This window comes from Leptidea sinapis, chromosome 14 (assembly GCF_905404315.1).
Source record: "Leptidea sinapis chromosome 14, ilLepSina1.1, whole genome shotgun sequence".
NCBI classification, from domain to species: Eukaryota; Metazoa; Arthropoda; class Insecta; order Lepidoptera; family Pieridae; genus Leptidea; species Leptidea sinapis.
Genome location: NC_066278.1, coordinates 2,803,679 through 2,829,709, shown reverse-complemented (window position 1 = coordinate 2,829,709; position 26,031 = coordinate 2,803,679). Strand labels below are relative to the sequence as shown.

Below are 26,031 nucleotides of genomic sequence, written 5' to 3'. Positions count from 1 at the left end.
CTCAGAATATACTATAACACTAGTTGAAAATAATCTGATCTTTCTTTCTACGGAAAAGGAAGACAAACGAGCGTACCTGGTGTTAAATGATCACCGCCACTCACATTCTCTTGCAACACCAAAGGAATCACAGGAGCGTTGCCGGCCTTTAAGGATATGTCGTGTCTTCCCGGAAACACCACACCACACAAGAAAGCTCATTCCACGACTTTGTAGTACGTGGAAGAAAGCTCCTTGAAAACCGCACTCCTCCGCAACTCCTCCTGATAAATGCGGTAGAAGACAAAGTGAAGCGATGTCTCTAAGCAATGCCTAGTGATCCAGCCGGTCACAGAGCACTGGGTCCCCAACAAATTTGGAGCTGATCTGCGGTGCACGCGGTCAAATAGATCGAGCTGATACTGGGGTGCGCCAGACCAGAGATGACAGCAATACTCCAATAATTTGGCCGGACCTGCGCTTTGTAGAGCGCTAGAATGTGGGCCGGCTTGAACTACTGCCGTGCTCTATTTATAACGCTCATCTTTGAAGCCAATTTGGCTTTGCCCTCCAGATGACCGCGGAATTCGCAATCGCTCGAGATTTCGAGACCCAGTATTTAAGGGAAGTGTTTTCGAAGAGTGGTGATACGACAAATGGTTTTTTATTATTGGTAAACGCGGAAACTTGAGTCTTCTGGGATTTAATTTGAAAAGCTTCAATTTTCCCTATTCCGCGACCTTCCCAAGAGAGGACTCGATAGAAGACACAAGTTTCGTGAACCGGGAGCATTGGCCGACGATTTCTGGCATCACCAGTGCTGTCGTTTGCATAGCGATGTATCTTAGAGATGTTCAACATGTGATTGATATGCAGAAGAAACAGTGTAGGAGATAACACACAACATTGGGGCACTCCAGTGTTCACGGGCTTCGGGTTCGAGCAATAATCGTCGACAACGACCAGTGTGGAAGCTCCACAATGGGCACTTCCACTTGTAGGAGGTCCATTTGGAGAAACTGTAGAGAAGCCCAAATGATGGAAATTTTGAGAGAAGCGCAATGCGCCATTCAAGATCAAAGACCTGCGCTATATCCAGGCTAACCTGCTAGCCCTTGCTTTCGATAACCGCTGCCCATCTGCCTGCCAACTGACCATGGCGAAAGCCGTACTGTACGTCATTGATCAACTGGTGACCTTCTAGGCATATCTTGGTATTCCTAGAAGGCTGGCGGTTATTTATGCTCTCCATGAGTCCTTAAAGTCCAGCTTCTCAAACCCTGGCAAAAAGGGCTGTGATCTGCCACTTGAGAGCTTGGTAAAAAATATCCAAGCCCTGTAGTATCACATCGTCTATTGCAACGGCGCAGGCACTGGGATCATCCAAAGACAAACAAATCTTGCCCCAAGAGTAGGATGCAAAAAAGGAACGCATACTAACCCAATCTGTATAGCCACAGCACTCCTAACTAGGCAATGGTCAGACGTTCTGAGAGGGGCGTCGACAGATCGGGGAGCCGCGTTGCCGACTCAACCACTTGGGACAGACCATACGCCAATGCAAAATTATTCACAGAACGCCCTGCGTAGTCTGTGGTACGAGACCCAACGTGTAGACACACGTATAGATGCGGATGTAGTCCTCAAGATCTACACGGAGCCAGAGAGTAGACAGGTCCCTACCCTTAAAATTGCCTCATAACCTCACTTATTATAAAAAAAAATTGAATATGAACCCTGCCATTAACCTAAAGCCGACTTGTTTTGTTGCGGGGGTAGATTTGCATGCTTATTAATTTTGTTTATAAAACTAAACAGCATAGAGAAAACGCTACGGGGCCAGTTATTTTGTTTGCACGTAGAGTCAGCCATTGTTTTTGATTCGGTACGTACATCTCCGCAGGCATTAATTGTTCCTGGCAGTCTATTTCTGTAAAAGAAAAAGTTAATGGATTATTAAAGTAATACATAGTACAGTGAACATTTTGTACTGCACCTTTTAATATAGGAATGTAACTGCATATAAGTATCAATATGCATGCCATATTGACAATAGATTGCAAAGGCAGTCCCAGTTTTAAACAATTTCCATAGTTGGGCAATGTGCACTCCAGCCTGGAAAATTGTGGACGTTATTGTCATTTCCGATAGTTTTGATGCAACCTTGATACCGTCGCACAAAAAATGTTATTTATAAAAAGTTAAATAGTGCATTATAAATACGTTAAGAGACTGGAATTTATATTTCCATTGGGATATACAGTAACTAGAAGCTTCGTTGAAATATCTGAATTAAAACATTTTACTTTACGTACAGATTTCTAACAGATAACTGCTATGAATATATTATAATAGCAATAATGATAAACATATTATCTACGAGGTACATGAAAAAGAATAGGGTTTTATAAACATAACCTACTAAACGTACCAGCCCAGAAAGTTAGTCAACTTTTTAGAATAATACTTCAAACCAGACTGAAAAACTGCTTGGTGAATGTAGGTATATAGCTGCTCGATAGCTAGGCACTTATTGGTATTCACACTCGAACGAGAAAATTGCGTCGCATTCGTCACAAACATAATATTGTAACATAAAACTCATATTAATCAAATATTTTTGATTGTAATACATTGGTGTTAAAATTAATTATGACTATTACCAGTGGGAGGCTCCTTTGCACAGGAAGCCCGCTAGATTATGGGTACCACAACGGAGCCGATTTCTGCCGTGAAGCAGTAATGTGTCAACATTACTGTGTTTCGGTCTGAAGGGCGCCGTAGCTAGTGTAATTACTGGGCATATGAGACTTAACATCTGATGTCTCAAGGTGACGAGCGCAATTGTAGTGCCGCTGAGAACTTTTGGGGCTTTCAAGAATCCTGAGCGGCACTGCATTGTAAAGGGTAGGGCGCATCAATTACCATCAGCTGAACGTCCTGCTCGTTTCGTCCGTTATTTTCATAAAAAAAAATATTAATTACCATCTCTTCGTATTTTATCTGAATGCATAGTAGAGTCCTGCATCGATATAAGATCCCCGGGCGCATGCAGCAGCAGTCTTCCCACCCCTTCGCATCGCCTGGTAGGAGATAATATACAGAGGTAATTTTTTTAATATATATTATATATATATATATATATATATATACGTGGTTTTTGTTGTGGGGCAGTTACAATCGTGAATCATTATTTTTAGTCGCATAATACGGTTCTTAGTAGACATTTACAATTTACATTGTACATCGACGACCCATATAGCCGAATAGTTAGTGACTAAAAGCTATAGAGGTCCCGGGTTCGAATCCCGGTAGGTGCAATCATTTATATGATGAATATATAGATGTTTGTTTCCGAGTCATGGATTTTATATGTATTTATGTATGTTTAAGTAAGTATATTGTATTAAATATATCGTTGTCTTGTACCCATAGTACAGGCTTTGCCTAGTTTGGGGCAAGATAATTTGTGTAAAAAGTGTGTCAATATTATATTATATTATACATATGTCATATTCAAATCAAATAAAAAATATTTTATTTCGTAGGTAAATTGCATTACACTTGAAACATGTAATTTTTTCATACAACTCGTTCGGAAGGCAGATTTCCTTAGAGAAGAATGAGCAAGAAACTCTAAGGAAACTCTCTCTTTTCAAAACAGAATGGTATTACAAGTGAGTACTTATTTTCAGTTAATTTACAAATCATTTCGTTACAATATATGCAAAGTGATGCAACAAAAATCAAACGTCAATTACTAAATGCCTTACACGAGTAAGTCAAAAAAATATAAATTAATAAGTAAAAACATAGTCATAGTTATTGAGTACATACATATAGCATAATACAGAAGCTGCATCAAACCACACATACCTTAAATAAAATAAAGGCATTATGTGGGTATTTTATTAGCTATTACATATAAAAATAATATATATCAACTTTTATTTAAAAAAATAAAGAAAAGGAAATAAAAAATAACATGAAGCAGATTTCCCGGTGAGAGGATCATCCAGCCACCACAAGTAGCGCCCATTCACGAGCTTGACGCATGGACCAGCCATCGCCTTTCTCGACCATATATAAGGGGAAGGGAGCGACCCGCTCCACGTCGCCGCCACAAGCAGTGGCATTATGCGAGCACGACGGTGGCTGTCACGAGAACTCAAAATAACAAAAGATAATGTTCGTCTACATCTAAAAATACTCACTAAATGCCTTTAAATACAATTTTTCATAGACCAACACGGACCACCGTCGGATCGGAGGGTAGTCGCAGTACGCAGGAGTTGTATGTTTAAATACAAGTCTATGCGGACCTATAACTTTTGGTAATTGTAAAACACTATTAGCGTTACTCAAGTTGTTTTTAATATCCACCTAAGTACTAATTCCCTAACCGAGTTGTCGAACTTATCGATACTTCGTATCGACAGTTGCCACAGCCATACCTGTACACTGGTCAGTTAGTTGCGTCGCTCCATTACACTTTTATGACACAGCATATTGTATCTTCTTTATCATTTGTAATTATTACGTGTGAGTTTCGTAGTGATAGACGTTGTTTTTGTGTAAGAGTCTAACCATAGAGTCACTTTGACCAATAGATCAGGCCAGTAGGAGGCTCCTTTGCACAGGATTTGCACAGGATGCCGGCTAGATTATGGGTACCACAACGGCGCCTATTTCTGCCGTGAAGCAGTAATGTGTAAGCATTACTCTGTTTTGGTCTGAAGGGCGCCGTAACTAGTGAAATTACTGGGCGAATGAGACTTAACATCTTATATCTCAAGGTGACGAGCGCAGTTGTAGCGAATTTTTGGGTATTTCAAGAATCCTGAACGGCATTGCATTGTAATGCATCAATTACCATCAGCTGAACGTCCTGCTCGTCACGTCCCTTATTGTCATCAAAATAAACGGTCAATTAGTTACTCGCCGTGACCAAGGATAAAACTTGCTACCAGTTGTTCAAAGTCAGGCCAGTAGCTGCTGCCAACCAGTCCATTTTCATTTATAAATTATTATTCGAAACACTCCTGAAGAAACACCACTTAAAAGACAATACATCTCGTACTTCATAATATGTTTTCATTCTGATTGAAGTCGGGGTAAGCGACTAGTTTTTATGCTTAAGTTACATTACAAGTATTTCAAGTTCTACTGTTAGCAATCTAATAACTCTGGCTATATTGTTCATGTACTGCTATAGACCTAAGCTTGTAATAAAGCATATTGTGTATAAGTTCGTAATTTTATGATAATTTACCTCAAAACTTCATTGTTCAACATTTGTTTCTTGTTGCTATCGGACACGAATCCACATTCTCTGAGCCAGTTCCGAACTTCATTGAAATCTGCCAGGAGTTGTACCGCACCTTCTTTACTTAAATGATAAAGGGAAACATAAATACAAAGAAAATTTAATTTTGATTGGAAACGTAAAATGAACTACGGTGATCACCTAACGTCAAGAATCTAACACACACTCCAACAGACATACAAACGTTCTCGACTCTTTTCTCTTTGGTTTTTAAACCCCGATTTTTAATTCATATCATCATCGTAATAATAATATTTATAAATCATTTTATTTCAGGCTACAAGTCCCATAAAATAAATACCTTATAGTCTAACATACATATTACTTATATAACTTAAATCTACGTCACATTTTCTCGGCGAAGTGAGGCGCGGGTTCGGTAACTTCCGGCGGTCGGCGACGTCCGCGATACTTGCGGAACACGACCCCTTCGGCTTCAGCTTCACGTCCAGAAAGGTCGATATGAGTTCTGTCGGGACGCGAACAACAAAAAAGTTGAAGTCTACTACTGCGTGACCAACTTTTCGACCCTCAACTGGAACCTTGTCTTCTCCACCAAGTACTGAACAATGTCGGAGGCGTTGGTGGTGTGGTGAAAGCGAGAGACGTAGATATACGTCGCTGGGATTACGGGACGCAGGAGCTGGTTCTTTCCTATCAGTGCTGTGCCACGTTGATTATGACTAGGAGGCCTCCTCTTCTTCCGCTCCACCTAATGTAAGTGCTAGAGTACTAACGAACAAAGGTGCTTTAAACGGCTTATTCCTTTAGCCGCAAACATTTTATTTATTTTATCTACACCCATGCTTTAAATCCTCTATTATAGATTCTAAAACAGTTTGAAACTTACTAACTAACAACATTAAAACGCCCAATATCCTAGTAACCATTTCATCATCCAAACGAGTGTTGTAGTGAAATTCAGTACCTACTTACAACATTATATCATCCGTTTTCATTACAACACTAGTTTGGATGATGTAATGGTTACTAGGACTGGCTTTTTTAATGTTAGCAGTAAGCTAACTGTTTCAGAATCTTTTTTTTTGTTTTCTTTATATTATTTATATTTTTAAAACTTGTACGACCATACAGTCAGCGAGATATTTTTGTATTTTACTACCGACCTAATTCATTGTCTTGTTTATTAAGTTTATATTGTTTTATATCTAGTTATATATATATATATATATATATATAGTTAATCTAAGTAAAATAATTATTCTTGAGTGTTTATGTACAGTATCCATTCATTGTATTCGATTTTAGGCTTATGGTAAATAAAGACATTTATAAACAGTCGTTATTTTTAAATACCTAAAACAACACTTTTTTTTTAATTCAAACTAATAATATTTAGAGTAAGTTGTATAGAAGGGAAAATATTTGTGATTGAAGTGTGCTTTTGCTGTAAGCTCGTAAGTTTAGTGTAGCGGGTATGCTGTACGAGAAGGTTTTATGGAGCGTCCCGAACGCCGAAATCCGAGTTGTATTCGACGAGTGACCTCTTTGGTGAAATTGGACCTGCCTAACTGTATTGTTTGTCCGAGGTTGACTTTTACTGAAGTGGCAGTGGGCAGGGCACATAGTTCGAAGAACAGATGGTCGTTGGGGCAGTAAACTCCTCGAATGGCGACCACGGACCACGACCACCGGAAGACGCAGTGTTGGTAGGCGCCCCACAAGACGATCTGGTCAAGATCACCCGAATACGTTGGATGAAGGCAGCGCAGGACCAATCGTTGTGAAGAAATCTTTGGGGGAGGCCTTTTTCCAGCAGTGGACGTCTTCCGGCTGACGATGATGATGATATTTGTACTCATACCTAAAACTACAGCTGTATGCTGGTGTAGGCTAGACTATACTGTATATTGTTGGTAATGTGTAATGTTAGTAATAGACTAAATATTATTTGTCTCGTTTAGGGCCTGTTCAAAGAGAAAGAGAAAAGCCTGCCAAAAGAAATAGAATCATTTATAGTGTAATTAATATCTGTAATCCTAAAATTAAATATTGGAAAATACCATCCAATATTTACTGGGCTAAATCGTAATAGGTGTATTTCCATCATACTTCAAACAAAATTACATAAGTATCTGTATAAATATGTAAGAATAAAGAAAGATAGAAAAGGGTTTAAACTTACGTAAATTTAACTTTAGCTACATATATATGATGCAACCAGGATTCACACATTATTCTCAGGACCATGTTCAATGTAGTTATATCTTCAGTTGCTTTGATAACGGGAAGAAGCATTTTATCTAAAAAAAACGTATAAAATGTTTATTACTTATTATATCTTTAATTATTATCTTAATATCACTACTATATGTTTATAAAACATAACCCTCAGATCATTTATATGTGTAGATAGACTGTGACTGCTGTGTAAACGTCAAAAAAAAATAGAGGTTAACTATTAACCTCTATTTTGATTAATTTACCCACACTAAAACAGAGTATCATACAAATCGCGAGTATAAGATGTAGCTTCTCACGCACACCAAAAGCAACAAACTCTTCAAATGTATTAATTATCTGAGACACAAACATAGGTTTATAATACCTTTGACTGTAACTTTTATCTTACGAACCCCAAGAATCTCAAACGACGCTCGTCTGTAGTTATTACTTTTTTCATGAAGTAAATTTGACTAATTATTAAAAAGAATAACTACGAGTTAAATAAAGAAAAGTCACGGTGTATTTTCTATGCACTTCTTCTCATCTGAGACTGCTCATGGCTTTAAGCGGTACCCAACATTAGCTGAGGTCTTTTTTGGAGAATTCAAAATCAATATTTCTGTCGCGACATCATTGCCTTAAGGACTGCAACTGCAACTTAAAATCATGAGTAAAAAACTCAAATATACTCTATATGTAAGGTTTCGTTCTCAACTATTTCCTCCTCCGAAACTTAGCCCATTATAATCAAACTTTGGAAACTAATTGCGAAGAATATGTTTGCCTATATGATTAATAATAAAGTAATAATATAATAATAATCTTATATAATAAAGTCCCAGCCACTGTTCAGGCATTATCTAGAAATAAATTTAATTGTTTTATAAAAAAATGGCTCTGTCGTAAATCCTATTACTCCACAGCTGAATATCTAAATGATCGGACACTCGGGACTCGATTGTGATTATTTTGTAGCGATAGAAATGACTGTACAATATTGTATATTTTTATTGAAAAGAGCGCAAAAAAAAGAATGCTGGGAGAATTTCTGGCGCCGCTTCTTCTCTCTCAGAGCGCCATTTGTTTCCGAAGCGGTAGTAGTATCTAGTATTTTAGAAATGACACCAAAAAGAATTCTAAAGGAATCAATTTTGAGAAAATAAATGCATTTTATGCCTTTTTAATATTGTTTGTAGAAGTTACTCTTCAAAAACAGAAACCAGTGGGAGGCTGCTTTGCACAGAATGCCGGCTAGATTATGGGTACCACAACGGCGCCTATTTCTGCCGTGAAGCAGTAATGTGTAAGCTTTATTGTGTTTCAGTCTGAAGGGCGGCGTGGCAAGTGAAATTACTAGGCAAATGAGACTTAACTGACGTCTCAAGGTGACGAGCGCAATTCTAGTGCCGCTCAGAACTTGGGTTTTTTAAGAATCCTGAGCGGCTCTGCATTTTAGTGGGCAGGGCGTATAAATAACCATCAGCAGCTCGTCCTGCACGAGCAAGGCCTAGACGAATAGGCCCTTACTGTCATAAAATAAAATAAATACATGCACTCACAAAGACAAAAATAATAAAAATGGCAACTTGAGAACTACTGATAATGCGAGGTTTTTTTGAAAAAAATTGGGTAAATATCAAAATGAAAACATTCGAGAACGATCGTTTGAAAAAAATTCTTCTTATGTTTATTCTTGCGTGATTTTTTAAAGTCAGTATCGGAAAAATACTGTATCGAATTTCTAGTGGAAATTTCGTCCCTCGTTCGCCATTTTATTCAGAACATTAGGTTTATCTATTTTATTTATTTTTTACCTAAGAACGTATGAACGTAGAGTGAGTGTTCTGTGAGCGGCTCGCTAACTGATCTCCAGGCGGCGTGCGTGGGGAATATCATCGTCAAATGTGCCAGACTCGTGGTCCCGCACACCGACGACAGAACTGATGTTATGTCGTCTGTCGCCTCCTGTAATTTGTTAAAACAAATGTATACGCAGATCTGACCTATATTTCCCGGTATTGCAAGTTGAACCCCGGTATGTGCAAACAGAGGTATGTGTATGTATGTGCGTTTAATTATGTATGATGTAAAATATATCATTATCCGGCACCCATACATAGTACAGGCCAAGTGGGTCAGTAGTAATATATCATAATATTATATATAAAATCAGACCTGATTTATTCGGAGTTTTTATCTAAATTAATAGGATTCATATACATGTATGCGTTATTTTTAAAGGTACCCATGTCGAATTGTACCGTAAACACCGCACAAGGAAGCTCATTCCACAGCTTTGTAGTACGAGGAAGAAAGCTCCTTGAAAACCGCACTGTGGAGGACCGCCACACATCCAGATGGTGGGGATGATATCCTAATTTGTGGCGTGTCGTGCGAAGGTGGAATTCGGCGGCAGAATACAGGTGAAACAGCTCTTCAGAACACTCCCCGTGATAGATGCGGTAGAAGACACACAATGTAGCGACGTCTCTATGAAACGTCAGTTGATCGAGCCGTTCACATAGTACTGGATCCCTGACAATTCGAGCAACTCTACTGCACGTGGTCAAATGGTTCGAGCTGATACTGGGATGCACCAGACCAGAGACCACAGTAATACTCCATAAGTGGTCGGACCTGTGCTTTGTAGACCCGGCTTGAAGTATTGCCGTGCTCTATTTATGAGGCCCAGCTTCTTTGAAGTCAATTTGGGTTTGCCATCCACATGTTCACGGAATTGGCAATCGCTTGAGATTTCGAGACCCAGTATTCCGATACTAGGCAGGCTTTTAGGGCGGTTTTGTCGAAGAGCGATAATACGACAAATGGATTTTCTTTGTGGTAAACGCGCAAACTTGAGTCTTCTGAGGATTAGATTGGAGAAGGTTCCTTTTACCCCATTCCGCGACCTTAAATAAACTCTATCGTGACAACCATCAAGTGAGCTCCTTGATCTTCCGTTGATAGTTGATGTCAACGAAATAATATACGAAAAAGTACAATCAAAAACCCATAGTCATCCACGAATATTAAGCTGTACACACCCGCTTCGTGAGTTTCTTTGGATATATAGACGCAGCCCATATTTAACAACTAATAACAGACAATCAGAGAACGCTCGGTTTACCACTAATGTTCACTGCGAGTAAAAAATTAGCGTGGTTGTCGTTTGTTAGGCACGAGGTGAACCCGAGGGCCTGATTACAACCGAATATTGTAATTACAATTTACCCCGACTGATACAATATCTAAGAGGAAAATTATTATTTATAATTTAACTGAGCGTGGTTTTGCGACAAAACAATCAATCCCAGGCAAAAAATAAGTAAAGAATTAGTTGGAAATAGATTTTCATAAATTTTTCTGTCTGGTAAACCACGTTAGAAAAGGATTTTCATACTTACAAACTTTCTACTGTGAGAATAACTAAGTTTCGGCCCGGTTGTAACATCTTTATGAGACCACTTTCCGAGAAGTTGTAGTAATGAAATTGATATTTTAGATTTTTTATTTTAATGCTATAAATATAACGTAGGACTCTGCAAGAGGCTTTGTGGAAAGCTACACAGGCTACGGCAGCAAGAATATACATGATACGGCTCACTTCAACCCGGAACATAATATATTAAATGCTTCACGGTAGAGCTGCCGTAGTAGCCCCGTAGCCGGCATGACATGTTCAAATATTATAATATTACCTTCAACTTTTGTACGTTAACTTTCACTTCCGATACTAATTTTTCGCGCATCTTAGCACAAACATTTTCATGGACCCCTATATTTCCTGAAAACATGAACAGTGCTTTATTTCATAATCATACAATAATTTAACGTGCAATAGATGAGATGAATGCAGCATGTCTCTTATAAATATTTACGAACGTAGGTTTTAACTACCTTGCTAAAATTGGCGCGGAGTGATAATTCAAGTATTTCTACTATCAATTATCAATAGTATCTTAGACATGACGAAACGCACTGATGTGAAAGACTTAAAATAAAGGTTTAGCGCAGATTCGTAAATATTTACATCTCGTTCTAGCTTCATTGTGATGTAAGGTTACTTGTAGATGTCTTTTGAACATACACGGTTATCATAATACCTACTTACACAAGTAGTAATAAAAACCAAGTAGGTACATTACCTATGTCTATAAGTTAGACACAGTTCTTATACTTATTTCCGCTGAAGTTAAAAAAGTACAGATTCAGGTGGCCTTCAATAACATAATTATAAAAAGGAATAGATATGCACCTTCATCAAAACATAGCGCTAAGTTCTATTGATGGCGATCAAAAAATAAAACCTTTTTGGGTTTATTAGTTTACTTTGAGTTTTAGTGGGGGATGAGTACGAATATCAAATAATAAATAAAATAATCTGTCATAATCAAACCTGATTCAATAGTGGGCGTGTGGTCAGCAAATCGTAGATTGTCCAACTGTTCCAAGCAGACGACCATGTCGTTGTGAGCCACGCGGAAGAAGTCGTCCATTGACCAGGAGCTGACGAGCCGACGGGTCTCGCTCAGACACCAGAGACGATACGTGTGAACGGAATGATCTGACAGTGAAACCTGGTCATTTTATTTTAATATATTCTGAAATATGGCACTTTTACCAAAAAAAACATTCTCATGAAAAGCTTATGGCTTAGTAGGAAATTAATTTTCACTGTTCTTCTTCATCAGCCGGAAGACGTCCACTGCTGGACAAAGGCCTCCCCCAAAGATTTTCACGACGATCGGTCCTGCGCTGCTCTCATCCAACGTATTCCGGCGATCTTGACCAGATCGTCGTCAAACTATGTGCCCTGCCCACTGCCACTTCAGTTTCGCAATCACTAGGACTATGTCGGTAACTTTGGTTCTCCTACGGATCTCCTCATTTCTGATTCGATCTCGCAGAGAAACTCTGACCATAGCCCTCTCCATTGCCCTCTGAGCGGCCATAAGCATAGTTAGCGACCACGTTTCATTATTACATTACAATAAATAAACACTGTTGATCAATTTCTTTTGAATAAGTAAGCTATTTAAATATTAATCGGAAACTTTAATTAAACTGCCTAGTATAGGATACTAGAATTCTGTATATTCTATTACCAAGGTACCAGAGGTACTTACCTAGTCTATGTAAAATTGGAATTTGTTCTACTATAGGAAGGTCTTCAAGCGGCGCACCCAAAATGTACTCCCAGGTTACCTCGCAGTGGTTGTTCAGTGTTACCAGCTCTTGTAACATTAATGCGAAGCTTGCACCTGTTTGACTTGCCTGTAACAACACCAACTTATATAATATTTTACATCCTATTTCACTGTCGTGATACTCAGGTCATACTGTAGTTTCTGTTTTGTCAATAATTATGTATGTTTCTGATATATTTAGTTTTTTAAAGTAGAATGATTCAGTTTTTATACACTTTTGCATTTTTTGAGACCATTGTTTAAATCCACAAAGACTCGTTCTTCATGATGTTCCAAAAATTACTAAATATAATAAAAGTTGAGTATGTAATTGTGTTCGTGTTTATAATAAGTTACCGAGTAGCATAAAAAATTTAAATTCTAGATTATTTAAGAATAAGCTGTATAGTTGGCTAAATGGTTATAATTTTTATAGTGTTAAGGAATTTATGGAAATGAAATTCTGATATTCATTGTGTTTAAATATTTCCATGCTAGGAATAGTGCTGGCAAAACATGTAAGCTCTTATTATTTATTTAAATTTAAACACCATTGTATACTTTGTTTTTTGCAAATAAATATATTATTATTATTAAAGTAGTTATAACAGTCTTCCTGAGGGGAGTCATGAATGGCCTCTTGGAACACATTTTGGCACATTTTGACATAAAAGCAGTCGCCGGGTAACCTTCACGAATATCGCAACCAGCTCGGTTGAGACTACCAAATACTCAGAGCTATGGTCTACGAGATGGAGCTTCCACAGCGAAAATAATAAAAAATCATGGGGCGGATATTTTTAAAAGAGAAATTCATTGTTTTATCGCTACATAACTAAAACGTTACCAACTCTCATAGTTTTAAATTTTCAAATGCCGCAATTGTTTTTTAATTAACTGACTGTCTGACCGGTCCAGAAACATTTAGTCTTAGATAATTTATACGTCTAGAAAGACTATGACAGGTGTGAAAACGTAGAAAAAAAATAGACTTTAGAACTAACCTCTATTTTGAGCAATTCACGCACACTAACACAGTGTCATACAAATCGCGAGTGCAAGACGTAAAACTAATATTCCTAGCCTGTTTTTATCTGTTGTCCAACACCAAGAGACTATCGAGACGTAATATCTAAGCATTCAGTATGGCTCACGTAACTAGTGGGAGGCTTAATGAGACTTAAGGAGGAGGCTTAGAGTGACGAGCGGAATTACAATATCGCTCTGAATTCTGGTTTCAACCAAGAATCCTGAGCTGCACTTCATTGTTACGGGCTGGTGTATATGTGTGTACTTACCTCTTGATAGTCTCGTCACTTCTTCTCATATATAAAAAAACGATTTTTACAGATAAAAACACACAAATACTCACAACATGTATGGTGATTGATAAATCAGAATAATCTTTTAGAGAAGTCGCATTTAGGTTCGTCGTTAGTGTTGCCCTAAAATAAAAAAAAAAACAAATTATTTTTTGCAGTAGCCTTTAAAGTATATATGTAGCAGGGATATGATAAAAACAGTGATTTGGTCATATTTCGGAGGATGTTAAAATAACAACACGGTTTTATTATCTCTCGAAACAAATCTAGTGATTTGACCAAATGCCAGAGTTGGTTCCATAAAATGACAAAAATTCTTTTCTTTGGTATTTAAAAGATTTATTTGGTAAGACTTAGACATAATATGGTAAGAATTTAGTGTTGTGTCGCAGGTGGAGGGAGGTGAGAGGGAAAGGCAGGAGGGTGGGAGATGTCCGCTGTCCCCTTGCTCACTCCCCCCCTCCCATTAAAAGGTATCGCACCATTCTCTTGAAAACAAATTAATGTAACCTAACCTCAAAACAGATAAAAGTTTCTCTAAAGGCAAGGTAGAAGAAGCCCATATTATTAAAAAATAACACTAAGGGGATCTTGTTTACTTGCACCTAACTTGTCCGGGTCGGGTTATGACTCTAGTCTGAAGCTCGCTTCTAAATCCTAAGTTCTTCTAGTCACATCACTCATTGTCATTTCACGGAACCAACCCTGGCATTTGATCAAATCACTAGATTTGTTTAGCGAAAAGATAAAATCGTGTTGTTCTTTAAGCATACTCCGTGATTTGATCAAATCACTTAGGGAATTGACCACATCTGTTATTATCATTTACCTGCGACATATGAATATACTATAATTTTGATCTATATATTAGAGGTGATTTATAATTTTATGAAATAAGTATTTACCCAAAATGCTTGTCCCATGACGTGGAAGTTACATGACATCCAAGAGCATCAGCCAAAATTCTCAAAGCAGCTAATATTAATTCTGGCGTATCTGTTTAAGACAAAAATTATAAGTCTGTAGCTTTTTATTTCAAAATTATGTAACTTGCGATGAATAACTTTTTTATTCATGTAAGTTTTTAGGCAGATCCAAAGTACCTATATAATAATTTCTATTATAAAACCAAAAAAAAATATTGGACATCAAAATTATGGCATTTCTAGCGAAATCATGAAATAAATACTAGTGCCTACTTTATTGTAAAATATACATACTGTTCACATTAAATGTAGAAAACAACCATTGTCTAAGATTCTGACTTGTGCATGGAGACCTGTAAGAAGAAACTTTATTACTGTTAGCTTGAACATAATACAGGACAATGAATGATATATGAATGATAGATGACTAGTAGTATCCTACTGCCTTGTACAATGTTCAGTCTCCTTGTAGAACTCGATACTCGAAGAGATAATATTTCTAGAGATTGGTCTCTGCTGCGCACCAACTAGATACCGCACTACCTAAGAACAATATGTTATGTTTCTCATTTATACTCAAACAATCCCAAGATCCCACCGCTCGATTCTGCAGGTACCTACGGTTTTTTTGATAAAACTAGTATGCAATGTATTAGCGATAAGTTGCCTATAAAAAATTGGCCGCAAGTACCTGTAATTTATTTAAATATTATTAATTTTCTGATGAAAATTGCACCTATATGTTTTTTAAATAAATTGTACGTCATTTTAAAGGAAATTATGTCAAGAATTGAAAAAGATGTGGTTGCCAGTTCTCAGTCAGCCATAAAATAACACCAAGGTTGCCAGTGTAGACAGGGACAAAATAAAATATAGTCATCTTTTTTTTTTTAATACACGATCGAAGTCTTATATTTGCTACGAACGATAAGACATGGTTGCCAGTTAAAAATGGCCACAAGCAGAGGTTGCCATGATTTAAATAAACAATTCTCCAGTTAAGTGTGAGCAAGTATGTTTTTTAATCAATTTTACGTAATTTTAAAGGAAATTATATAAGGAATTGAAAAACAAAAGATCTTAGGAGGATAGGATCTAAGGCTAAACGTACTCTGATGCCGGCTAGATTATGGGCACCACAACGGCGCCTATTTTTGCCGTGAAGCAGTAGTGTGTAAGCATTACTGTGTTTCGGTACGAAGGGCGCCGTAGCTAGTGCAATTACTGGACAAATGAGACTTGACATCTTATATCTCAAGGTGTCAAGCGCAGTTGTAGTACTCAGAATTTTTGGGTATTTCAAGAATCCTGAGCGGCACTGCATTGTAATGGGCAGGGCGTATCAATTACCATCAGTTGAATGTCCTGCTCGTCTCGACCCTTACTTTCATAAAAAAAATTAACAGCTTAATATGATGTGCTTACCTGGTTGCGAGAGGATAGCAGGACCACCATAGAACAATGTGCTCCAGACAATTTCCGACGTCACCCCACAGAATATTCTGGTAATATTCAGTGACTTTCTGAGCTGCTCTCTTGCTGGCTTGTAACCTACCTATATTTTTATTCATTTTAATATCCAATACTGAAATACTTTGCAAAACTATTCAGTATAATAAATTTATAAGACAATAAAAGGCGACCAGATTTAGCATTGAAATTATATGTTTGTAAATGGGAAGTATTACCCTGTATGCCCTGTACTTTCCCCGGGGCGCAAAAAGAATAGGGGAGTCCCAGGCCCATGGGTGTCGTAAGAGGCGACTAAGGGCTTTTAGAAGTGGGAGAGTCACGCTGCTGTCTTATGATGTTAGCACAATCGGGCCAGACTCGTCCGGGTTAATTACCACACTCGCACAGAATACCGGCGTGAAGTAGCGGCCTAGTGCCGCTATGTTTCGCATAGGTTAGTGTCGAGGACCGGAGGGATACTGTTCGGCTGCTATTCTCGACGTACAACAAGCTTTCGATCGGGTTTGGCATAAAGGACTATTGTGCAAAATTAAAATGTACCTTCCACACTCCTACTACCTACTGATGGAGTCTTATCTTAGTGACAGAAAATTTCAAGTAAAGCTCCGTGACGCAAGATCTTCCCTTTTTAGCTGCAGGGCCGGAGTACGCCAAGGCTCCGTACTTGGTCCAGTCCTCTATAACATATTTACAAGTGACCTACCCCAATCACCAGAAGCAGCTGTAGCAACCTTTGACGATGATGCGGCGTTCCTCAGTTGTAACAGTGACCCCAATGAAGCGACCAGACATTTACAAATTCAGCTCGATGCCACTTATGCTTGGCTCACCAAGTGGCGCATAAAAGCAAGCGCCCTTAAGTCTCACCACAACCCTAAGACGGAAAACTTGTCCACCGGTCAATCTAGGCTCTGACACTCTGCGCAATCAACCTGCGTTAAATACCTCGGGTTTTATCTGGAACGTAGGATGGTATGGAAAAACCATATAAAAACGAAGCCCAACGAAATCAACTTTAGATTCAAAAACCTACTCTGGCTTCTCGGTAGACAGTCTGCCTTATCGCTATCTAACAAACTTAGGGTATATTGCTCCATAATAAAACCGATCTGGACGTATGGAATCCAACTGTGGTCGACAGCCAGTAAATCCAACATTATGTGCCTCCAGAGAGCTCAAAACAGTATACTAAGGGTACTTTCATCGGCGCCGTGGTACGCTCGAAAATCGGAAATCCATGAGTATGTGGAAATCCCAACCATATTTGACGAAGTAAAACGATACTCAGTCAACTATAAGGCTCGTTTGACAACTCACCCAAACCCGCTATCCAGTATGCTCTTGCAGCAAAATCCGATTAGAAGACTCAAGAGAGCCGATGTGCTACTTAATTAAGGGGAGATGGGGCAGTGGCTCCACCTCGCCAAACCTCAACCTCTTGCAACTCACCTGATTATAGTCTTGAGGACTGATCGCAGGTCTAAATAACGGAAAAAAATGCAGATGACAGCACTGGTGATGCCGTATACACGGGCCATGCAGGTCTCTCTCGGGAAGTCGTCGACCAGTGCCGGGAGAAACCTTGTCCAATTTAACCTCCAGAAGACTCAAGTTTGCGCGTTTACCACTACAAAAACCCCATTTGTCGTATCACCGCTCTTCGAGAACACTTCTCTTAAAGCCTCACCTAGTATCGGAATACTGGGTCTCGAAATCTCGAGCGATTGCCAATTCCGTGGCCATATGGAGGGCAAAGCCAAATTGGCTTCGAAGTAGCTGGGCGTCATCAATAGAGCACGGCAATACTTCAAGCCGGCCCATATTCTAACGCTCTACAAAGTGCAGGTCCGGCCACACATGGAGTATTGCTGTCATCTCTGGTCTGGCGCACCCCAGTATCAGATCGATCCATTTGACCGCGTGCAACGTAGTCGAATTGTCGGGGACTCAGTGCTCTGTGAACGGCTGGATCACTTGGCGTTGGGTACAGACGTCGGTTCATTGTGTGTTTTCTACCGCATTTATCACGGGGAGTGTTCCGAAGAGCTGTTTAACCTGATTCCTGCCGCCGAATTCCACCTTCGCACGACACGCCACAAGTTAGGATATCATCCCCACCATCTGGATGTGTGGCGGTCCTCCACAGTGCGGTTTTCAAGGAGCTTTCTCTCTCGTACTACAAAGCTGTGGAATGAGCTTCCTTGTGCGGTGCTTCCGGGACGATACGACATGGGTACCTTCAAAAAAAGCGCGAACACCTTCTTTAAAGGCCGGCAACGCTCTTGTGATTCCTCTGGTGTTGCAAGAGAATGTGGGCGGCGGTGATCACTTAACACCAGGTGACCCGTACGCTCGTTTGTCCTCCTATTCCATAAAAAATAAATAAAAAAAATTACCCATATAGCCGAATGCTTAGTGACCCTGACTACTAATCTAGAGGTCCCGGGTTCGGTAGGTGCAATCTTTATATTATGAGTAGGGATATTTGTTTCCGAATCATGGATGTTTATAAGTATTTATGTATGCCCCAAACTAGGCATAGCCTGTACTATGGGTACAGGCTATGACTTGTTTGGGGCAAGATAATTTGTGTAAAAGTGTGTCATTATTATTATTATTGCTTATTTATATAAAAAATACTACAAAAAATTATAAGGATGTTTACCCGATTTAAGTTTTTTGACTCCCTTCGATCCTAATAATTTCGGCGATATATTTGCAACTATATCTAATAAAATTTCAATATATATCTCCTCGCTTTGAAGTATACTATTCATATTCTCTGTAACAAAATGGTATTATTATATTATAGGTAAGTATAATTTATGGTTACTGGTAATGATAGTTTAATATAAATATAATAATTCCATTATATAAATATTATACCTACCTTCTATAAAAAATATTGTTTCTGGCAGCACACTGACACTGACGAACAATAGGTACTTACCTACTGTTCGTCAGTGTCATAATGTATTAAGCAAAATAATGTAAGTAAACAAAACTTATCTCCTGTCAAAATGTGTCCCAATTGGGCGGATTTATTGGTTAAAAATATTATAACAAAGTGGCACATCTGGTGAAAACTATTCAGACAAATGTAAGGAGATAACGAATGCGAAATTTAAATAACTTTGCTCAGAGCAATACTACATGCCATATTACTATTGCTCCAAATAGCCCAGTGCTAACATTTTTCGTTCAGAAACGACCAAAAAACAATCTCACCATTTATATTTTTCGACTTCTCGGCTGTTCCATGAGAGTTTCATTAATATATTAAACCTCACCACCACCACCTTCGACGACACGCCACAAGTTAGGATATCATCCCCACCATCTGGATGTGAGGCGGTCCTCCACAGTGCGGTTTTCAAGGAGCTTTCTTCCGCGTACTACAACGCTGTGGAACGCTTGTGCGGTGTTTCCGGGACGATACGACATGGGTACCTTCAAAAAAAGCGCGTACACCTTCATTAAAGGCCGGCAACGCTCTTATTTATTTATTTATTTTATTTATTTATTTATTATTATATAAACCTGTAAACTTACAGTTTTACCCAAAGCGTTTACAAGCTAGTCACAAAAATACAATTAATATAATAAAATTAGATTTTAAATTAAAGATAAAATAAATAATGATAAAATAATACAAAAAATATCAAGTTATATAAAATCAAATATTGTCCATAGCGCCAAATAATCAAATAAAATAAGTCCAAAGTTTTAAGTCAATACTTAAATTAAATAAAAAAGTTATTAATATATAATTCAAGTACTATCTAACATAACTCTCTTGTGATTCCTCTGGTGTTGCAAGAGAATGTGGGCGGCGGTGATCACTTAACACCCGGTGATCCGTACGTTCGTTGTTCCCTTATTCCATAAAAAAAAATATTAAACCTATACTTAAACCTACCTCATGGATGATCTCTCTTATCTCGGACAGAGAGTAGCAGCGCGGTATTTTGTTTTCGATTATTATAATATGATAGGTAAATACTAAAGAAATTACCATCATCGTTGTATAAATTCTCCAAAATGCATTCATTGGTAACGAGCGAAACATAAGGTATTTCTGAATCTGAATTTTGTTGATTACACACTTCCGTGATCTTGTTTCGCCCATTTTTCGTTTCTATGAGACTTTGTGCCTGTTTCATTTTAGCTTTTCTATTTTCTATGAACGCTTCTCGGCGCTTGTTTATATCTACTTGTTTTGATACTGAAGAGCCAGGTGGAGTAATATGCTTTGTTAAAGTGCTAAAATTTACTTAAAAATTAAAACTTAATATTTAGGTAAGCAGGTACGTACACAATTAGATAATTCAATTCGATTAGATAAATGATTTAGTACCTAAAACAATTTATTTACTCCACTGTTTTTAAATTGACTTCATACTGATATTATATTTACTAAATTTATATGACATAGTAGGTATTATATTCATATATTGGAAAAGTATAAAATCTATGCAAGAATCGAATATCACGGACTCCCGAAAACATACTTATATTATGATAATAAGGGGCGAGACGAGTAGGATGTTCAGCTGATAGTAACTGATACGTCCTGCACATTACAATGCAGTGCCGCTCAGGATTATTGAAAAAAACAAAAATTCTGAGCGGCACTACAATTGCGCTCGTCACCTTGAGACATAAGATGTTAAGTCTCATTCGCCCTGTAATTTCACTGCTACGGCGCCCTTCAGACCGAAACACAGTAATGATTGCACATTATTACTACTTCACGGTAGAAATAGGCGCCGTTGTGGTATCCACATATTTTAGCCGCCATCCTGTGCAAAGGAGCCTCCCACTGCTAAAACCTACGTAGGTATATCTACTTAACTGGATTTATCTAATGTGCTTTCTTATATTTTAGAATGCGAAAGTAGCTAAAACAAATTCTACGTTCATAATAGAATGGGCATAAATTTGATAGCAACGATATTATAAAACAGATTTTAAAACCAACGCTTCGTACATCTGTATATATTTGAAAAAACGACATCTCAAGTCAATTTCCTAATATGCATTTATTGGGGTTGAACGGTTTATCAACTGTAAAATAGATCCTGTAGATGAAGCCACAACGACACATACCAAGATTAATCATTTTTTAATTTATCAGTTGGTAGGAGCGCTCGGACGGAACCCGATAGGCGCAGGTTCGAGTCCCGCATCGTACATTAATTTTGGTACAAATTAAATTTGTACATTTAATGTCAGAAGTGAGGGATATCACTTAAAATAATAAAATTATGTTTTTTTCCCACCTCGATGAAAAGCTCAATTTTTGTCCCTGGTACGAGGGAAGAAAGTGGCCGATTCTATCCCGGCAAGACGCCTTTTGTCCTTCGTTCAAGGGACTAAAAGCGAGCTTTTCGTCCAGGTGTGGAAAAAATCGTATATCACCACGTGAGATAAGTAGGACTTTGCCACCAGCGATTTTGAGAATGATTGTGAGATTGACTAGGTGCCTAATATACTATTAATTTAGAAATCTGCAGTTATTGTACATTAGATATCTATCTACCAATAAGATTTTCTAGATTATCGCGCACGGACTAGTAAAAAAATAAGGACTCCGTGTCACCTTACATAGCCCCATGCACACACTTACACTACTACAGGCCGATAGGCGGCCATTGTTAGAATTGTCATCGTCTGTGACAGATCAGTTTGCGTCTCAATAAAACATTTTAATAATACCGTCGTGCGTTGTGAAAAAGTGTAAAAACGATACTATATAAGTATTTGTGGCCATACATAATTATTTAAGGGAGAAAAAATTGTGTAACTAGTATCCCCCGTAACCGCACACACACTAGCATAACGGTGCTTCACTTGCTAATATCACGGCGCGGAGTCCTGCATTTTTTACTTGTCCGTGTTATCGCGTAGTTTTTTTTCTACTTACTGAAAAATTTCCAAGCTATCGACACTGCTGATAGACGCAACATCAGAACGCACCTCAGGTTTATACATTTTTATCAGACAGTTAATAAGACGATGGCAATTCACCTCAGTGCGGCTTTTAGAAAGTATCTGTAATTCGACATGTACCTATAGTAATCGATTTAAACGTTTAGTATGATACGTGCAGTCATTGATACATTGACAGATGAGGGCTATAATCTTCTAAAAACCGGAGATAGACGAAATCTACTACATTGTAAGCAACTGTTCGCTTTCAAACTTAGCCGGATTATACTTCGTCGCCAATCGCGATACTGTAATTAATACCATTTCAAACTTATGTCAAATCACTGCACGTTTCATACTAAATTAAATTTAAATAATTATTTACATCCTCTTTGGACATAAGTAAAAATATTTAAATCCAAACGAGAATTTACTATGATTTTATGAATTAGTCGAATTAAAGTTTAAAAAAAGGTTTGTGAAATAGAGGAATGTGGGTAAAATATACTGTCAGGTGACCCGCCTTTCAATCTCATCAAAATCCGTCAACGATCCGTCCCATTTATGGTCGCGAGTGACAGCGTAAGTGATGACTTAATTACCTTGGGCTTCTAGCATACGTTGCTGGAAAATTTACAAGTCTGCCAACAATTGTGTCATTTTCATCAACATAAAGTCAAGTCAAATAAGTTTTATTTAATTAGACTTAAACTCATCGCCTATGACTTGAATTACTTAAAAAGTAGAGCTCGTGAGAAAAACATACAAGAACAAACACCCGTTCACGGGTTGAAGCATGGGAAGCAGACGACCTGACACACGACGCCGCGACCGCCGCAAACAATGCCAATGAAGAATAAATCAAAGTAAATAAATGATTGAAATTTGTTAAGTGTTGATTCAATTAGAACTAAATAGATTAGCACTAGAATTGAATTATTTTTGGCATATTAATCAAAAATAATAAGGGACCGCAGACTGTCTAGCGAAATGCCAAAATCTTATTACCTACATTTCAAAATAAAATTACTATTTCCGGTTTTATAGCTGGTCCTTTGGGTTTTCTTTAATATTCCGTTCTGTTAAACCACCCCTTTGAGGCAAACAAATAATAATTAATAATTATTAATGAAATATTTAAATCATCGGTCAAACCTTTGACCGAGTTGCAGCGTTTGTAACGAACAGCATTTGATTTTTGGAACTTTCCCTTCAACTGCTCAGATGGAGAACGGGCTGCTTGGTTGCATGGCAGGGTGAGTCCCTTGGGTGGTGGTAATAGCTCTCTATAACTACCACTATTCAGTGATAAATAGTCTTTAGATAAGCAACGCCCAACTTATTATAGAACTGAATTGTTTTTTATTTTAGCGATTTTTTTTTCACAATATCTCCTTTTCCTAAATGTAATGTATATTTTGTTTGTTTTTTTTTTGTTTTTAATATTATACATAAACTCACCTGAACGATTTTAGTAAGTGTGATTGGTTTTGTTTCACTTATTACATTAGGGTATGTGTTGCTGCAAATGTTGAACTTAACTGAGAACTTTTTGTAGCTCAATCCAGTTAGGTTATTGTATATTCCCACAAGGCTAAAATATCGAAGACATCATTTTAATTACGAACATGGGGAACATGAACAATTTTTGGTATGTGAAACACTGTGAATAATTATAATAAATAATATAAACAAAAATAACTATGGGCCTTATGAGAAAGCTCATGGTCGCTCAGAGGGCAATGGAGAGGGCTATGCTCGGAGTTTCTCTGTGAAATCGAATAAGAAATGAGAATCCGAAGAATCCGTAGGAGAACCAACATAGCCCAAATTATTGCGAAACTGAAGTGGCAGTGGGCAGGGCACATAGTTCGACGGACAGATGGCCGTTTGGGCAGTAAAGTCCTCGAATGGCGACCACGTACCGGAAAACGCAGTGTTGGTAGGCCACAAGATGGACCGACGATCGGGTCAAGATCGCCGGAATACGTTGGATGAGGGCAGCGCAGGACCGTTCGTCGTGGAGATCTTTGGGGGAGGCCTTTGTCCAGCACTGGACGTCTTACGGCTGATGATGATGTGAAACACGCCTTTAGCAATAATAGTGAACTTTTGGTAAAATTACTTGTTAGTTACCTTGAACATTTTTTAATGATAAATAACGAAGGGAACCTGCATACATTTAATGTGTCATCATCTTCGCCCATCTTACCAGTTATAATTAGCTTTTTCCTATTCCAAAAGAAAATAGAAATCATTTTCTTATTTTTACATTCTTTTGTCCTCTGAATGCACATGAGACTTTCGGGTCTCACGGTGATAGGCGCAGTGAAAGGTGATCGGATTCATACCATACTTATTTCAGATCACATCGCCACTATTACGAGCAGATGATTTCAATTAACGTCTAATGGGGTGGGTTATTCGCTAATTTCGTCACTTATAATTTCCCTTAAAGAATCTTAATATTCATTATGAAATTTAGGTAAAATTTTCAAGCAAAAAGTAACATAACGTTCACAGATTCTCTTAAAATTTAAAGTAACTGAATCGAACGGCGTTATATTGCTTTTCGAAGCGCCTGTCTAGTTTATTAGTTTTGTGGTTTTTTTTTTATTATTTATTTAGGGACTTATATGTATATATAATACATGTCAGCTCCATTATAATCTAAGTACATTAACACTAAAACAAATTTTTTAACTGAACAAAAACTTTAAAAAAAATTAATAAAAGGAATAGTTTTGTGTTGATATTTGGTTTTATTGAAAATATTAACTTACCGCATACAGGACTCTATCATTTTTCTAGCATCTTCTCTTCGTAGACAGGTCTTCAATATGGAGGTAATTAAGTCGTTGATTACTTGCAGCAGTATAAATCTTCTGCTGCACAAACTCTCAAACACGTGATCGTGTTTGCTGCTAAGTAAACCATTCTCCTTTCTTAATCTAGCTAACTTGGGATTCAATTTGTAAAATGACTTAACTAACTTTAGTAAATAGTCTATTATTTGGTCTAATACCTGAAAATATAAATTCACCTGAACATATTATACACAATTACAAAAACCGTAATACTTGAGATGTTTGCTTTGCTTTGGCGAATGATTGCTTAAGACGAACAACCAGTCTGTAACGAGTTTCTGAATGGCGGGGATTTTCTTATGATCGAGTATGTTGAAAAATGATTTAAATATTCTTCTTTTATTGTATTTTCGTTTGAAATGATGCTCTTGGTTACCAATGCTCTAAATTAATATTCAAATTCAAATATTTTTATTCAAAATCACTTATTGAACAACAAAAACACCCAGTCAAAATAGAGTGTCTCAGACCGGAGAAGAACGGGCGCAAGAAACAATAAAACAACAAATAAAGAGTTTCTGACATGACATGGCGCAGCCAAAAAGAGAGAATGAAATTAATAAGTATATAATAGATGCAAAAAATTGTGAACACACCTGTATATTAACAAGCTCCATGATATAATTTCTATTTGATAAAGAATGCGGTGTTCGCTCTGAATTCCCTGTCCATTTATTATTTGCTTCTAGGATTACTTTAGTAATGGCATAGCAAGCGGTTTCCATCTCTTTACTATGATTAAAAACCTCTTCTACCTCTATTGTTTCTTCACTAATCCACTTCTTACTGGCTACTTTAGAATTCATTTTTAAAAGGAGGTTGCATGCGTTCTGT

At 37.7% G+C, this 26,031-nt stretch overlaps 1 protein-coding gene across 1 annotated transcript; it reads right to left on the bottom strand.

Annotated features, from left to right (window-relative positions):
• Positions 1-39: 39 nt before the first annotated feature.
• On the bottom strand, positions 40-24,475 carry LOC126967833 (uncharacterized). The gene is made up of 17 exons (XM_050812522.1): positions 24,456-24,475; positions 23,792-23,924; positions 22,326-22,453; positions 20,415-20,662; positions 19,065-19,181; positions 16,352-16,481; positions 15,221-15,279; positions 14,906-14,996; positions 14,051-14,123; positions 12,619-12,766; positions 11,889-12,056; positions 11,191-11,276; positions 9,307-9,457; positions 7,452-7,569; positions 5,252-5,368; positions 2,965-3,062; positions 40-1,909 (listed from the first exon to the last, which is right to left on the bottom strand). The coding sequence occupies exons 1-17, from the start codon at positions 24,473-24,475 to the stop codon at positions 1,782-1,784; spliced, it is 2,013 nt and encodes a 670-aa protein (XP_050668479.1). The 3' UTR covers positions 40-1,781.
• Positions 24,476-26,031: the final 1,556 nt, after the last annotated feature.